Source organism: Phaethon lepturus, unplaced genomic scaffold (genome assembly GCF_000687285.1).
Source record: "Phaethon lepturus isolate BGI_N335 unplaced genomic scaffold, ASM68728v1 scaffold5621, whole genome shotgun sequence".
NCBI lineage: Eukaryota > Metazoa > Chordata > Aves > Phaethontiformes > Phaethontidae > Phaethon > Phaethon lepturus.
The window spans coordinates 35,681-52,472 of NW_010519718.1; the positions used below are offsets into that span (position 1 = coordinate 35,681).

The window sequence follows — 16,792 nt, forward strand, 5'->3', positions numbered from 1 at the left end:
ATCCATGGATGTTCTGAAACTTCTCAGGTTTTTCTACTTCCTCCTTTTAACTCTTAATGTTTTATTCTCCCCAGCATTCTTATTTGCTTGTTTATTGTAATTGAGTCTCCTTAGACAAAAATTACAATCCTTTCTAGTTGCTGCGCTCTAAGATGCATGGGCAAATGACTAGGACCTGGCCTGAGATTCAACTGACTGAACAGACTATAAAAAGCAACCAGACATGCAAAATTTCTGAATGTAACAAAAAACACAGTGAAAAGCTGACAAAAGTTTCAGATAGCACTATGAGGAATGGATGGATTTCACAGATGTTAAGGGTGAGAGATGGCTGAACTTCACAGATAATTGGAGGAGGGAGGTATTTGGAACCTTTCTGGGAGTGGAATATTGCAAGACCAGCAGAACTTAGGTACTTGTGTGATGCTGAGATGACCTAGCTAATGATAGCCAAAATAGCAGATTAGGTACAGATGTAGCTAAACTGGGACCAATGGGGAGAAATTTATTTTGGTAAAATATTTGGGAGGAATCAAGGTGGATGCACTGGAAAATGGAGAGAAGGGGAGATAAAAGGCAGCATTTGCTCAAATGAAGCTGCTGGTCAGTGCACTTCTCTGACAGAGCCCTGTGCACCTCATGACAACTGTCTATCATGTCCTAATTAAGGATATGATTTAATATCTCTCAGTGTAATCTCATTCTCTATTCTGTGTGTGAGAGGTCTAAGTGCCAGCAACTGCAGACTTGGCTGCAGATCCTGTGAGGAAATACGTCTCTATGAGAGCAAGTGGAGACACCAGACAGACTTACACCATATCCCAGCAGCTGGAGAACGGGATCACGAGTTATAGGGGTCCCTTGGTCTGGGTGCTAGCACTTGGAGAGACCAGGGTGTGTGTCCGATTCCCTTGTTAATTTCAGGCCTCTGTGTGCCTATGTATGTCTGGATGATTTGCTAATGAACTTCCTTCAAAGCTGGACTGACTGGCTAGTAGGAGGAGATCCACCTCTGGAAATACCCAAGGTTTCAGCCAGTGACTGCGTAAGGGATCTGTCCAGCTGCAGATATTAGGCAGAGCCTGTGCTAATGAGATCCATGAATGTGGTGTGCATGTGAATCTACAGTGTCTGTGTGCGTGTATATGTGTCCCCTCACTAATGAACTTCAATCCTTATGAACTGGAGAGGAGGAAGAGGACTTGGCTGTTGGTATTTCTGTTTATGTGAATCTTGTTGTTCAGTTGTCTCTGTGTTAGTCTGTATGTGTGAACCTCATGAGGTCCAACAAGGCCTCGTGCAGGGGTTGCACTTGGGTCGGGGAAACCCCCGCTATCAGTACAGGCTGATGAAGGGATTGAGAGCAGCCCTGCCAAGAAGGACATAGGGGCACTAGTGGATGTAAAGATGTACATGAGCTGGCAATGTGTGCTTGTAGCCCAGAAGGCCGATCGTATCCTGGGTTGCATCCATGGAATTGTGGCCAGCAGGTCAAGGGAGGTGATTCTGCCCCTCGACTCTGCTCTGGCGAGACCCCCACCTGGAGTACTGTGTCCAGCTCTGGAGCCCTCAGCACAGGAAAGACATGGACCTGTTGGAGCGGGTCCAGAAGAGGGCCACAAAAACAATCAGAGGGATGGAGCAGCTCTCCTATGAGGATAGACTCATCATGTTTTAGTTGGGATGGTGTATATAAGTATTTCTATTCCTTGGTTTATTTTATCACTGAGATTTGGAATCTTGTGGTAAGAGTTTAAAATCTGTTTAAAATGCTGCTGTCAGAGTGTCAAATAATTCCTAATGAAGTGATAATAGTGCAGTTTTCTTGTAGGAGCCACAAAAGCTAATAAATTCACTACAGTGGTCCTTAATATCAAAAAACGAAGCTGGAGTAAAAGACTTGCATGTTATTTAAAGGTTTCTCATAGTGGAGAAGTGCAAATAAATATAGCCATTGGGATATATTTGACTTGTTTTTTTTTCAGGTTTTGACGAGTTAACTTGTTATTGCGGTGAATCTGTGATTTACCCCCCTGTCCCCTGTGGCACTCAACCCCCAGAGTGTAAAAAAACATGCACCAGGCCACATGACTGTGATCATCCAGGTAACTCAGGCCATTCAGTTTTGCTTGGGTTTTTTGGTTTTCTTTAATGAAAATGTAGGAAAGCGTACATAGGTCTGCTTGAAAATATGCTTTTTATTAGATGCCTTTTCAGTTGTTGTGAATATTTCCAAAAGTCTATGCTTAAAAGCCAGCCAGCTAACAACTTGCCATGAATACTAGTAGTGGTACTTCTGACTGGTAAGAGCACTAGATTTTTTTCTAATAATTATTAATAATTACAACACATTAAATGCTATATTCCAAAGATTAAGTGCTCTATTGCAACAGTAGGATAATCTAGTTAACAGTTTCTACGCTCCTTGGAATTACATTGGCTGATGACAAAAATATAGCACAGGTCAAACAGATATGCTTTCTGACAAATTCTGTCTGATAGTATAACCCTGCTCAGAAGTTACAAAATGCTCTGCTGTTTAATTTAGAAAATATGGAAGAATACTAATCTAAAAACCTGCCATCATAATTTTTAGAGTACTTTAAAGAACAGATTATCCTTGCATGAAGCATCATAGTTCCCATAAATTGTGTAGTCCCGAGATGCAAATTCATGTTTAATAGTCTTTACTGTCTCCTTTAATGCATTTGACTGAAGTATGGTAATAAAACTGTGCTGGCTTCTGTATTTCTGTGACTGCAGTGTACCATTCATGTCATAGTGAGGAGAAATGTCCACCCTGTACCTATCTCACTCAGAAGTGGTGTATGGGCAAGCATGAAGTAAGTCTGGACACTTAAGGTTTTGGAATATTAAATGTTCTAGGACTGTAGGCTTAGATTTTTGTGACCTCTTTGGTATGGAATATGTTACTGGAGTTTGACCTTCATGTGATTAAATTTAGAAAAGGATATCTTTTATGCCATATGCATTCAGACCAACTGCTACATTGGGCTGTGACGTAAAGAAAAACTCAGTCTTTGTCCTAAGTTATTTTAGTATTATGATTCTTGCATGGACAGTGCTAACTGAAGGTATGAACAGTAAAAGTACTTTGAGATTTGTATTTATAACTTCTCATTTACAGTTGTCATCTCTTTCCTCCCCTCTTCCAGCTGCGAAGTAATATTCCTTGTCATCTCACTGACATTTCCTGCGGACTTCGCTGCAATCAGATGTTAAAATGTGGAATGCACAAATGTAAAAGAATCTGTCATAAAGGAGAATGTCTTATAGATGAAGAGTGTAAACAGCCATGTACTATCCCAAGGCTATATTGTAATCATCCCTGTATGGCTCCATGTCATCCTTCTTCACCCTGCCCAACAACATCCTGCTGTGCAAAGGTTACATACCCAAAGAAAATTCACAGACGAATTGGATGGTTTAATTATCAGCCAATAACAGTTGTAACAAAAAATGACATGTTTGTGTATTGATAGCTTGACATTTTTTCTGTAAACTTAAAATACTGATTTAAAAAAACAAAACAAAACTATTCCTCGCTTTTAATTAACAATTATTCCACTACAATGTGACTTTTTAAAGGAATAAATTTACCTCCCTCACACCCCTCCATGGCCATAAAAAGGCAAAAGTTTAAAAAAGCTGTTCTCTTTTGTGTTACAACAGGTTGATCTTCAGTGTGAATGTGGAAGAAGAAAGGAGAGTATGATTTGCTCAGAAGCATCTAATACATATCAAAGGTTTGTACTATAGTAATTCTTTTAATTCCTTACTGGGCTTACTTCTTTGCAGTTTGATTGAATTTCAGACTTGACTAAATATATTTAATTCACAAGCTTTTTCTTTTTTTTTTTTGTTTTTTGGTACTTTCACATATGGTTTCTTTTTTGTATTCCCCTGAGCTTTCGTACCAGTTATGCTGTACAAGAACACATTCCTCTTTGCTGCTGTTAGTCTAACTGTAGTAGTGTGCAAAGCTTGAATCTCCTATCCATGGAACTCTGCTCTACTCTCGTAGAGCAATTAGATACAGACTAGTTGGGCAGCTCCAAATTCAGGCTCCTGAATGTAGGTGATTACAGTCCATGCGTGAGTTGCTGTCTGTTTCCCTTAATGTGTGATGGAATGTAGTCAATACAGATGATGGAAGCTAAACAGTGATTTAAAGTCATTCTGAAATAGCTAATTTTAGGCAGAAGAGCTTTGGCATCTAAATCTTGGTTCTTAATATGCAAAACAAGTCCTACCCAAATCCATTTATTGCAATTGATTTGTCTCCAGATCCCATTTCTAAACTGACTTTTCTTTCTGTTGTATGAGCGAGGGCAAGGAATGGACAAGGAAAATAAAAAAAGTAGGGCTTTTCATTTCTTGAAATGAAAATAGCAAAACAGTAGTAATAATAATAATAATAATAAAAATCTTCCTGTGAGGCTGTGATTGAGAGGGAGTAAAAAAATTAATCTGGAGAGTTGATATGCAACCAGAGTTCTTCTCTGTATCCCAGCTGATAGCAGAGCACAGTCACAGATTCTTCCTGTCTTTTAAAGAAAGCTTCCTAATGTTTGTTTTATTTGGAACTGCTATTTGACTGATACCAGCCCATCATAGGATATGTTGCTTTGTTCCTACTGAACAGTGCCCAGATTAAAATTCTGACAGAAGATGGCTTAGCATCTACGTAGTAGGTGCTTAATAGTACCTAATGAAAACAAGGAGAAAAATGTGCTAATTGGCAACAGTTAAGAACAGTTGTAGTCAATACTAAGTTGAATGCAAGATAGACTTACAGGAGTGGTGATAATTTTTTCTTTTTTAGAATAAATTTTTTTTTTCTTGTTAAGATCTATCTCTATGAGTACAAATCAGAAAACTGACTCAACTTTGAAATACCAGTTTAAATTGATACATGCTTTTCATTACCTTCCAGCTTATCATTAATGTAATTACAAGTCCAAAGTTTTAGAAGGCTGTTTCTATAGCTCAGGCACTGTTTCTCCACTGTTTCTATAGCTCAGGCACTGCAAAAGTAATCATTCAAGGAAAATGGTTCTTTGAAGTCAGTGAGAGTCCTTGCATGCATAAGCTAAATGTGTATTTATCTAATCGGAGACCAAGTCAAGAGGAAGGGAAAGAAACAATCAGTTTAAAGCAAGTGTTTGTATCTGTTCATTCAAATGTGTTCATGTTTGTTTACAAATTACTCTTGGCCCTTGTGATATTAACAAAAGCATTATTTAATGCTACCTAAGTTTGTATAACTCAAACTGTTTAGGTTGCTGAAAAAATAAATAGTGTTCTGATTTTGTAGGAGTTAGGTTCAGCTTTTTCCCACCATCTGTACACTTGGGAAAGAAAAAAAAACCAACCAACCAAAAAAAAAGCCAAAACCCCAAATACAACAAAGTAACTCTTGTAATACTGCTGTGGAAAGGTCAGCAAGTTAATGGGGTATCCAAGTTTTCTCAAAAATGTTTGAGGAGTGATAAAACAGCTCAGAGCTTTGTCAGTGAATGCTGGTGAAAGATTGCCCAAGGGAACAGGAAAGGGCATGTGCTACTGTATCTGTACACATGATACAAATTATGATGTCATATCTTCCAATGGCCCATTACCTAGACTTTGTCACCACCTGATAAATATGAAGCTGATGGTGCCTCTCTGTGCTTTTTCTTTTTTTGTAATATGTTTATCCTCTTTCCTGATAGATAATCAGTTGTCTATGTGATGCAAAACATAGAGATAAACATATCCTTTTATCTGAATTTAACAGAAAATATGGTTCAGAGGATAGAATGTTCCATTTTCAGGGTTTTGTTTGAGAACAGCATGCGTTATTTCACTGAAAACTTGCTATATATTTTAGTTACAGAAATTTTAGCAAGAAGATCAAACTAGAGAGGCTTGTTATTGAAAGAAAAGTCTAACAGTCTCAGTAGGCTTTTTTTGTTCTTTCCTTATGACTTGTATCATCCATATTTTCTAAGCAAATTTCTAAGTACTTTATAAATTCACTTTACAGGTTTCAGTTGCACACAGTTCAGGAAGGATCACATAAAAATTAAAAAGGCAATTAAAGCTATATGGTCAGCTGTAGTTTGAATATTAAGCAGGTGAGAAGAAAAAGTAATCACATTGCCTAGTTTAGACTTGCTTAGAATTGATGCTCTGAAAAATTCCCTGAAGAAGTGTGTCCATTTGTTAGTCTTGCTCCTAGTTGCTTGAGGTAGATGAGAGAGAGTAACTTCCTTAATTTACATGGCTAGATTAGACTCCTGGAACTAGGTGATGTGGAACTAGAGTCCCATTCTGTAATCTGATGAGGAAATGGTCAGTCTGTCTTACTTCTTCCACCTGGAGATCTAAATCTGCAGCTTCGTACACCTTTTCAAAGGTTTATGTGTTTCCTTAAATGAAATCTAATGCTCTTCTTTTTCAGAATAGCTGCTATATCTATAGCCACTAAGTTAACAGATCTACAGCTTGGGGATTCAGTGGAAATCAGTAGGCTTATTACAAAAAAAGAAATGAAGCAGGCCAGGTAAGGAGATACATGTAGAAACATATTTTGTACTCTTGTGTGTACCTGAAACATGGGCGACATGGAAAATGCATATCATGAGCAAAATCCCAGCTAAAAGAGGAAGACTTTAAATAGCCTGACTCTACTGTAACAATACTGCTAAAAGAGTATTTTGCAGTTCCTTAGCAGTTCATGCTTTTGCCTTCATGTAGAATAAGTTCTCTATCATTGGCTGGTTTGTTGTTATAACAATATAATTGTGGTTTCAGAGTTTCTTTCTACCCAGCAAACTCCTTCAGAGTTCCTCTGGATTATTTCAGATTTCTAGACAGTATAACTTTTTGCTATTATCCTGTTTCAGCGTCCAGCATTCGTTCCTGGATGATTAATAGGGCATATTTTTCCCCTAGTTGTCATCTTACTATTTACAATATTTTTGTATTACTCTTTTTAGATTTCTTACATTTCTGTCTCAGTTTGATTGGCTCTTCTGTCTTCTCATTCTGGCTGGCACTGCAAATCTGCTTTTAATTCACAAAAAGACTTGGGACTTAAGTTTGATTGCCTGTTCCTCCTGATGTTCCTCAGGATTGGAATAGCTTGTCTTTTTACTTTCAGTATTATTTCTATAAGGAATTGTCAAGTTTCTACAATATTCTTCTGTCAGAAACTTGACTTCCTGAAGTCTTTGCCCTTCAAGTCCCTAATTTCTGCTTTTATTTTATTTTCTGTTACCATCTCTCCTACGTTAATTGTGAATCTGATTATTTCAGAGTCAGTCTGTTATGTGTATTAAAATCTAATCTTCCTTTATATTGTGTAAAGTCAAAATAGTGAAATTTCACACACAGTTGCTTCATGACTTCCTATATCACAGCATACTGGAAGACCTTGTGCTGGTCATTCTGTTCTGTTTATTTGTTTGTCTCAAACTGGAGCACATAATTACCAAGTCCTTCTGGATAGTTTTCTACACTGAAATAATTCTAACTCTATACAAGATGAACTAACACCAGAAAAGACATATGGGAGCACCTGCTCATCCCAGTCTTCAGCTTTGTTCTAGTTGGGCCAGTGTCATACTTCAGAAGAAAATGGGGGGAAAACACAAGGTGAAAGAGAGAGCCGTACCGATTCCTGCATGCAACTTTAAGAGCGTGGTATTAGTACTGTATAAGCATGGTATAAGAAAGACAACAAATAGGAAACAATAATTGAGTGGTCTTTTAGCCTACTCTGTTTCAGTTAATTGAATACTCAAAAATGTACAATATAAGCATTAATTTTTGTCTCTAGAATTACTGTAGAATAATCTCTGCTTTACCCAGATAGAGCCTCAACTACTTCATTCCTATTTGCATCAAAGTGCCAACCAGATACAAATATACTCAACAATATGAAGCCAACTTCAGCTTCTAAAAAAAAAAGTCACTCTTTAAAGAAAGCAACCATTTGGCAGTGCTATAACTTGGAGGGGGAAGATGAGGGTGTGGGGTGGTAGAAGAAGCAGGGATGAATTTTTCAGCTACTGAAGCTGCAAGTCTGTCATAACAGCTGTATACTTGCCAGGAGAGCAAATCAGACACCACTGTGTCTGTTGGTGTCCCAGCCTTTGTAGTGATATAAATGGTCTTGTAGTTGCTGCCGCACATCTTTCTGTGTGGACAGACTTTGGGTACTGTGTGGACTGTGTGCCCTTTCCCTGAATAGTTGAAATTACCAGATTACTTTTCTTTGTGTAAATCTTTCCTAATATGATATCTGCACTGTGGCAGGTAGCCTTTATTCAAAGAGCCAGAGGAAGTATTCTCCCTTCCCTACTCTTCTCATCTACCAAATACCAGGGCAGGGCGGGAAAGAGATGGTGGCACATAAAATATTTATTATTAAATTTCTAGTTAATTGTCAAAGTAACTTACAAATCTGCTTTGTTCATTTACAATAGCAGAATATTTTATGCAAACTGCAGAGAATTCATTTCTTTGTTTCTCTGGTCCTGCCTGTAGACATGTTATACTTTAGTTTGGTTTCCTTATTAGGGCTCGGGGTGTTTTTTTGTGACAAATTTGGTCAGTCCTAGAGTAGCTTCTCTAAATTGGCTACATTCCTCTTTTAGAGCAGGAGAAAATGATTCTTCAAGCAAATGAATTTAAACAGTACCAGGTTGATCTTGGAGTGCAAGTATGTTATCTTTCTTCTGCCTCCTTTGAGGAAAAGCACCAAAAGTTCTGGATCCTGTAGCTCTGTGTCTCCAAACATAATACATGTCACTGAATGAACCAGTTTCCCCTGGAGAAATTAATTGTTTGAAATAAGGGAACTATTATCAACAGAATCAATTTACTTAAGCAGTCTAAAGGGCAGAATTTTGTAACTGCCACCCTGAAATTCTGGAGAACTCTTGATCCTTCTCTGACGTTTTAATCCCTTAAAATTATAAAATACCTTTCAAAGATGAGACAGAAAAATTAAATTCATAACTCTACTGACACTAGAAGTTGTGGGTTCAGTTGAAATACTGATTTTTTTTTTTTTTATGGTGAATCATAATCCTCCATATGCATAGCGAACTTTCCTGTTTTCCCTGACTGATAATTTTTTCTGATGTGACCTTGTCACATCTTCCTTTGCAAATTTCCTATCCTTCCTAGCATCCCCTCAATGCTGATATCAGTTGCATTTTTTTCTCAAATGATCTAATTTACCAATATAATAAAACCTAATTCAGAAGCTGTTTTTTTTTCTCAGCTTCTGTTCAGGACCTGGAGAAGGGCTCATGTGCTCAAACATCTTGGTTGGTTGGTTGTAGCTGCATTATCTGATCTAATACAATAAACTGTTCTCACACTTAAACTCTCCTTATTTCTTTAGGCTGTGATAACAATATGACACCAACAAAGCTACAATTTGAAAAGTATGAGTAACAGCAGTGATTCTAATTGTATTTTTCTTTCATAATTCAGGTTGCAATGTGATGAAGAATGCTTAGCTCTTCAGAGGAACAGGTGGGCAATGAATTCGCTTGCTTTTTTCAGAAGAAGTCTAGGTTCGGAAAGTTAATGCTATGTGGGAAAAAAGCCCTGCATGACCTAGAGAACTGATAAATGTGGAGATGATTCCTGTGTTACAGGGATCTGTATTGAGTGAACTGAGATCTCACTGGAATATTCTAGTGAAAACTCCTAAATGAGTAGTTTCAAATGTACAGACTATCTTTTGCAAGCTGTTCATCTGTATTAGTAACCCTTATCTTTACTCTTCAATGACAACATGCTTGGGAGGCTGACAGGATTTGTATGTTTGTTTTTGTTTGGTTGTGTTTTTGTTATGTTTTGGTTTTTCCCTTCCTACCCTCAAATTTAGGCGTCTTGCTGAGGCTCTCGAAATAGATGATAATTCTGATCCTTTTAACATCCGTTCTTCTGGACCAAAGTACAGCGACCTTTTAAAAGAAGATGCAAGGTATGTGTTCTAATGATGACGGGTGTCACAGGTAAACAGTGTTGAGAGCAAGATGTGAAATGCGGGATAGTTCCATTTACTCTAAAAATGCCCATGTTTATTTTTCTCTATAGCCTTGGCAATAGGTGATAATTGAGGCAAAGGTGGTGATGTGCACTTCTCAAGACCTCCAGAATGAGAACCTGAGAAGTAAAAAGTTTCTGATGGGTTGCTTTGTTCTGTAACAGGACCAGGTTTAGAATGGGAACATCATTTTCCACCATTCTTCTCACTATGAATTAGTACCTGTACTTCTTGCATCTCCACTGCTTTCATACACAACCAACCCCCATCTCGGTGCTTGTTGTAAACTTTTCAAGACAAAGACAAAATTGATAGCTAAGTAATGAAATATGCTTATTAGCCTGACATTATTTCCCTCCACCAGCCTCATTTATTTTTTTACCTTACTGCCTTTATTTTAAAAATGAAGAAACAGAATTAATAAAACACTTGATTGATGCAGAACTAAGCCTATGCCAGTGTTGACTGCAGAGAGAGCTGCTAGACTGAAACATCTGATAATGAGACAATAGAAAGTCAAGGTAATATCAAAGGTATGACAGTAATAAGTACTACGCAATCTAGAATGACAGGAAGGGATCAGACACACTTTTAAAAAAATCCTTAAATGATAGGTGCCATCTAAGAAGTTTTTACTCTTGTGTGTGTGTTTGTAGGCATGGCATTAATTTTTACAAGCTCTAAGTCTTTTAGTATAGCTGAATCTGTTTTGCTCTTGCTTCGTTATCTTAACGATACATAAATTTCATATTTTTGTGAGGATGCTTTCTACTTGAAAATCCTTCGTTTAAGTTGGTGATGTGTTGAGACAAATAAAAATTTTACATAAATAGCCATACAGAATTTAAGAGTAAATCACCTCTTGCTTTACTCCCAACTGATTAGCTTACTGTAAGATAAGAGGTGAATGCTTTCATTGTGAAGGTAGTGTTTTCTTAGTATTTGCACTTAAAAATGGTATTTTAAAAGAACTATTTTCTTAAGCATATATAGAATATGTTTTGCTCTACCTGCTTCAGAAAACAAAGCACACATTGTCACTTCCTTACTATGTTGAATATCTTGTGTGTGTAGTCCCCTCCCTTTTTTTGGAGTACAATCCAGTCTCACCTTCCTATCAGCCATTTTCTTTCCATAGTGCATTGTTCATCTTTCATGAACAGAACTGACCAGAATCATGCCTTGTGTTCCAGATAGTCTGACAGATACCTTGAAAAGTAGCCTTAATGCTTCCACACTTCTCTATGAGAATATCTCTTCTCAGTCATTCTGCGATTATACTTGCATTTCCTTTGTAGCCACTTTATATTGGTAACTCACGATAAACTAATATACCCAGGCTATCCTTACTGATTCACAGCTTAAAGCAAAAGTTTTTGTTAGTCTTCAGGTGAATGACTTTGCATATTGAATTACTGGATTTCATATATCTAGTCTTCAAGATAAATTATTTTCTCCTTCTATCTTGCTTTACATGAGCAGCAATCTTCAATTTGTAAAGCTTTGGCTTTATGAACTTACTTCCTTGACTGCTCTTGATCTTTTCTTTTATCTCAGCAGTCTTGCAAAAGATCTGGGTTTCCCTCATGGCAGCAGCATCTGCAAAGTGTATCTATTACAGTATTTTTTCAGGTAGCTCAGCATTTTTTCTAAGTTTTGAAAGATGCGTTTATTCTTGCTTGAGCAGGTCACTCCAGTAATGCAAGAGTTCAGGGCTTTTGGCTTTCTGCAGAGTGTAAGTTATACAGCTATGTATGGGATCTCAGAATAATGAGAAATACGACAGCTGCCTTCCTGTGCATTCAGGGTCGCTGCCTCAAGAAGGTGGCTGTTGCCAAAACTATGAGTAGAATGCTGTGATATTATCTTGTTTAGGTGATCCATTGATCTGTGAAGCTGTTACATTGTCAAGAGCTGAAAAAAATGCACATCTACAAATGAGAACTCGAGAGAGCTGAGAGAAGACTGATTTTGAGCTGTAATCTTTAATTACAGAACCCTAAACCTCCAAGTACAACTCCAGGTAACAAGAAGATGAGTAAGTGGAAGCATGCAAAGATAATATGTCATCTTTGTAGGAGAATGGCAGGAGAAGGGAGCACCAGGAATAGCATGGTAACGCTGCTGCATGCTGATCTTGCTGATGTGTTTGTCAGAATCTGACAAGGAGAGAGGAAAAAAGTCTCTACATGATACAGCTTTACAATGAGGAGATACTCTGCTGCCAAGGGGGATCCGTCTTCTAGCACGGAGATGACTGCCAGCACAACTGAGCACAGATCAGGGGGTACAGATTCACTGGATGGACACTTCAGCACTGACCTTTCTAAGAGGCTCCAGAAATAGACACAGAGAGCAAACAAATGCTCAAGTTGGCCCATTGACACGAAGTTGGAGGGTAGACTGGCACAGGTATCGATGCCCAGTTTGACAAGGATGGTGCTAGGGCTGCTGTTTGAATTAAGACTACTGGGAAAGAAGAGGAGGCCATATGGAGCTACACAGAAGAGCATTTTCTTATTTTGTCACTGGCTGTGCAAGACCTCATAGCAGCTGTATGGACCAGGGAAATCTTGGAACAAATAGCTAAGTCTAGAGAGACACAGAGGGAGATGAGTCCTTCATAAGCATCTTCTTAGCCGGTCACCTGTGTGTGATCTGGCAACAGGGGCAGTGTACAGGTTTAGGGGTAGGAACTGAAGCCTGAATGAAGGGTAAGTGAGGGCAGCTTCTGAAGTACATGACAGGCAAACTGCAAGCCGTCAGTCACTCAGAGGCAAAATCTTGCACTGGCAAGAGTTGAAAGAAAAGAAGGTTTTTGGCAAGGGCAGCAAAATCTGAGGAAAGCAAAAAATATACAGCAAGAACTACAGTGAAAAACCAAGCAATGAGGAACATTCTTATTAAGTGGTGTGGTTGAGAGGAACTGAAATGGCAGTAGGCGTGCTTCTGCTTACATGCAATGCGAGGAGGTGAGGAGAAGCCTCATGTGCACTAGCCACTGCACAGAAAGAGATTTTCAAGTCCCACATTGCAGAATTTCAGTATATCCACTGTCAGATCAGATGTGTTTATTCTAAGAACTGCTTAATTTCCTTACTGTACATTATTTTTCATTAAGTGTCTATTGCAGGTTAGAACATTGGAGCTCGCAATGAGCAGTTAGATGGTTGTTTGGCCATAACCAGTCATAAATAGCTTAATTGACAGAATCATGTGCAAATCAAGATTTCTGTGCTAGTAAGCAATAACAATATTCCTTTTAAGATAAAACAACAGCAAAATAACACTTGGCAAAACTTGGAGAACTTATTGTGAGAGGTCGGACACGTAACTTAAAAGAATAAAAAATACTTGAGAAAATACTTCAGTCAGGTAATAGATACTCATCAATATCCTGGGAAATGGAGACACTTCATTTGGTTTTAATAGGGCAGTATGAATTGTACATTGATTGATTTGCAAATATACATGTGAATTCCAGCTCAGGATGACCGCAAATGAAATTCCCCAAACAGGATCTGAGCAAGCTGATGAGTCATCAAAACAATCAACCTAAAAATGCAAGACTAGAAAACAAGACAAGTACAGGTGAGAAATAAGCAGTATCTGGTTCCTACTGTCCCTGCTTATGCAAGTATCTGATCAGGATCATACAGAGAAGACTACTGAACTTGCAGGACTTTTTTTTTTTTTTTTTCATCTTATGAAATGATTTATAACAGACTTCATTTTCTTCCTCATCTTAATGGAGAGTTTCTGTTACAACAGTTGACCTTGCCAATGTTTCTTGGCAACTGCAGGCTTCTTTTTGCCCTTCAGTGAAGTGTGGGCTCACGCTTCTGTGTAGCTAGGAATAAAGAGTATACTTCCTTGCATGTTGATCTGCCACTCCCCTCTTCTTTTGTCATGGCAGTCTACTAAGGTTTGCTCCCAAATTTGAAAAGGAAAGAATGCACACTGTTGCAAAGAGACTTTAATTCTTTAGTGTTCCATCTGATGATCTCAAAGGGAAGTTTGATACTGTAAAGAAAAATCTTACTTATGCTTTGTCAGCCCAGGCAGAGGGGTAAACAGCCTGAAGTACTATTCTTCACTCTTAACATCCAGATACAGAAGATGCATCTTCCTGTTGGATTGCCTCAGCTGTTCACTGATGCAATTCTCTAGGGCAATCTAGATGTTTGTTGAGGCTACCTCTTTCAAAGGAAGTTTTCAGATTAAGGAATACTGAAGTCCACCATTTCCTTGAAGATTCCTCAAACCAAATTATCTCAGAATCTTCCAAATTCCAAATAAAAAGCAATTGTTCTGTCTCTCCCACCATCTGCCCTTTGTTATTTCCGTCTGAACAGTCTGTAGGTTGGGGCTCACTCAGATCATCAAGTGCCTCAGGGTTGTTCTTCCATAAGAAAGATTCTGGAGATAGAAGGTGCACATAAAATACTTGCCGTGCCTTGTGACTACCCATATGTGTGTTCAAACTCTGCCATTGTGTAGTATGTTACAAGCAAAAGAGAGTAAGGTCCTGCTTCTACTCCTTAGAGAGTCATTGGAACTAGGGATGTTAGGCATTGCCTATTAAATTAGTTTCTGTACAGTTCATCTACTCCAACCCATCTCACCTTTTCCTACGGGGAAATAACATTCTGTTAATCAGTTGATTTCTGCTGCCTCCACCACCACCCTGGCCCTGTCTCCAGCATAGTATGCACAGGTGTAATACCTACTTTGTGAATGATGTAAGAATTTCCTCAGTCAAGTGCCTACCAAAGTGGTGTTGTGTTGGTATGGAATGATGTCTGGTTTTGAAGAAATAAGTTATTTGCTACTAACCAGCTTTGAGGTATGAAATCTTCAAGTAGTCTTTTTCCCTGTGGGGATGGTGCCCTAACAAATAACAACCTTCCTTTTGGTGTTAGTTTACCCACTTACTTAAGAACAGAGCGCAAAGCTCACCCTTAGGTGAAAGACTTGTCCTACTGTGATTAAGCAACGTAAGGATTTAAAAAAAAAAAAAAAAATTAATATCTCATATCAAGCGCATTTTGTTTGCTTGCAAGTAGCCTTATGCTGCTTCTTTTGTTCTTACTAATTTATTATACTAGATGACTTGAAGATCAAAGTCAGGGCACTCTTCCTCTGTTTTGGAAGAGAACTCCACTGTGTTTACCTAATCCCCAGAACATGATTAGACACTTTTGTGTCTAGTCATATATTCTAATTAAGTGAATTGCCTTAATGACAAATAATTTAAAAACACTGAAATGGCAACTTTAAAATCTACATTATCCATTTGAAAATGCAGAATTGTATTGTCAGAGAGTAGAGCAGAGTTGTATCATTGAATTTTATGCTGGGTTCCAAGGGTTGAAAGGAAAAGAAGTCATTATTTTTATAATAGTGATGATATACTAACATTTTTTAAAATGTAAATAGCATAATATATAAATCAGAATTTGGTCTCACCGCTGCTTCTGCTTCAGTCAATCGTGGTTTTTTTAATTTTGTTCTTGTGGAAAATAATGTTATAAAAGATGAAGATACTGTATCTTTGTACACTCTCTTGCCTCATTTACCTAGAATGCTGTTCTTGCAGGAAGGATTTAAAATTTGTCAGTGACATTGAGAAGGAAATGAGAATGCTTGTGGAAGCTGTGAATAAGGTCAGTATCCAGATATTCTGTATGACTTATAATAAACAGTTTTGTTTTGTTTGGGGCAGTTTGATGTTACTAAACTTTATTAATACTAATAGTTATGAGCTGGCGCTAGATCTATTTGGGCTTCAATAGAGTGCACATTTTAATTATGAATAGAACAAAATTTTTAGGAGACGTAGTAGTTCAGGATCACTTTGGTGACAGCCAAGCTTTGTTTAAAGATTCAACCAGTGCTAGGCTTTAATGCATCGATGGATTATCATTAATTTTTGGATGTCCATTAATAAAGTATTAATCATCAAAGATGGTGTTTAAAGGTTCTGACTTTGAGAAAGGTTTTTCTGATCCCTGTAGTGGAACTTGCTCACAGATTTGTGGATGCTTTCCTGCATTTGCCAGTGTGTGAGGTAGTCCTCCTTCTATAAGGAGACCCTGATGCAGCCACAGTTGTTTGTCAGACTCCAGTATACCTAGAGAAGTTGATACTACAGACACAATCACAGTTTTTTCAGTGAAAGCAGAATTCTGCCTTCAGGCTTGTCAGGTTAGCATATTCCTGGCTTGCTGCTGCACTGTGCCTGACCCAGTATATGTGGTTCAAAGGGCAGTGTAAACCATGCTATTCTCAGTTGCCCTTAGCTCAAGAAACAGTTAACCTGCTGTAGAAAGCATTAATTTCCTTCCCTCTACCCCTAAGCACAGTTACTTAACTTTATTCCTTCTTTTCTATGTATGACGTTTCTTCAACAGTCTTTGTGCTTGTTGACCTGTCTAATGGTTTTACGCTTTGCCGTGAAAGTCTAGAGGGGGGCCATCTGTGTCTAATTATGTTCAGGCCCCTCCAACCTCAAACACATGGTAATAGATGCATAGAACAGTTGTTATCACCTAAAAATAATTTGCCCGATGTTGCCTGTGGTTATCCTGTTTTACATATACCTTTATATACTGGCTTTATCATACACACATATGTACACAAGTGTGTGCACCCATATATATTTCTATATATATGATAACTGCGTATACCAATGTATATGCCTATACTAATATCAAA

General features: G+C 38.0%; 1 protein-coding gene across 1 annotated transcript in view; it reads left to right on the forward strand.

Moving 5' to 3' along the window:
* Positions 1-15,760, forward strand: part of NFX1 (nuclear transcription factor, X-box binding 1) — a gene marked incomplete at its 3' end in the record, with an annotated part of 51,420 nt that extends 35,660 nt beyond the window's left edge. Inside the window, exons 14-21 of the mRNA XM_010297129.1 lie at positions 1,986-2,105; positions 2,764-2,843; positions 3,177-3,407; positions 3,694-3,767; positions 6,467-6,568; positions 9,514-9,555; positions 9,914-10,012; positions 15,675-15,760. Coding sequence (XP_010295431.1) covers positions 1,986-2,105; positions 2,764-2,843; positions 3,177-3,407; positions 3,694-3,767; positions 6,467-6,568; positions 9,514-9,555; positions 9,914-10,012; positions 15,675-15,760 — 834 coding nt within the window. The remainder of the gene's footprint in view (positions 1-1,985; positions 2,106-2,763; positions 2,844-3,176; positions 3,408-3,693; positions 3,768-6,466; positions 6,569-9,513; positions 9,556-9,913; positions 10,013-15,674) is intronic.
* Between the last annotated feature and the right edge of the window lie 1,032 nt (positions 15,761-16,792).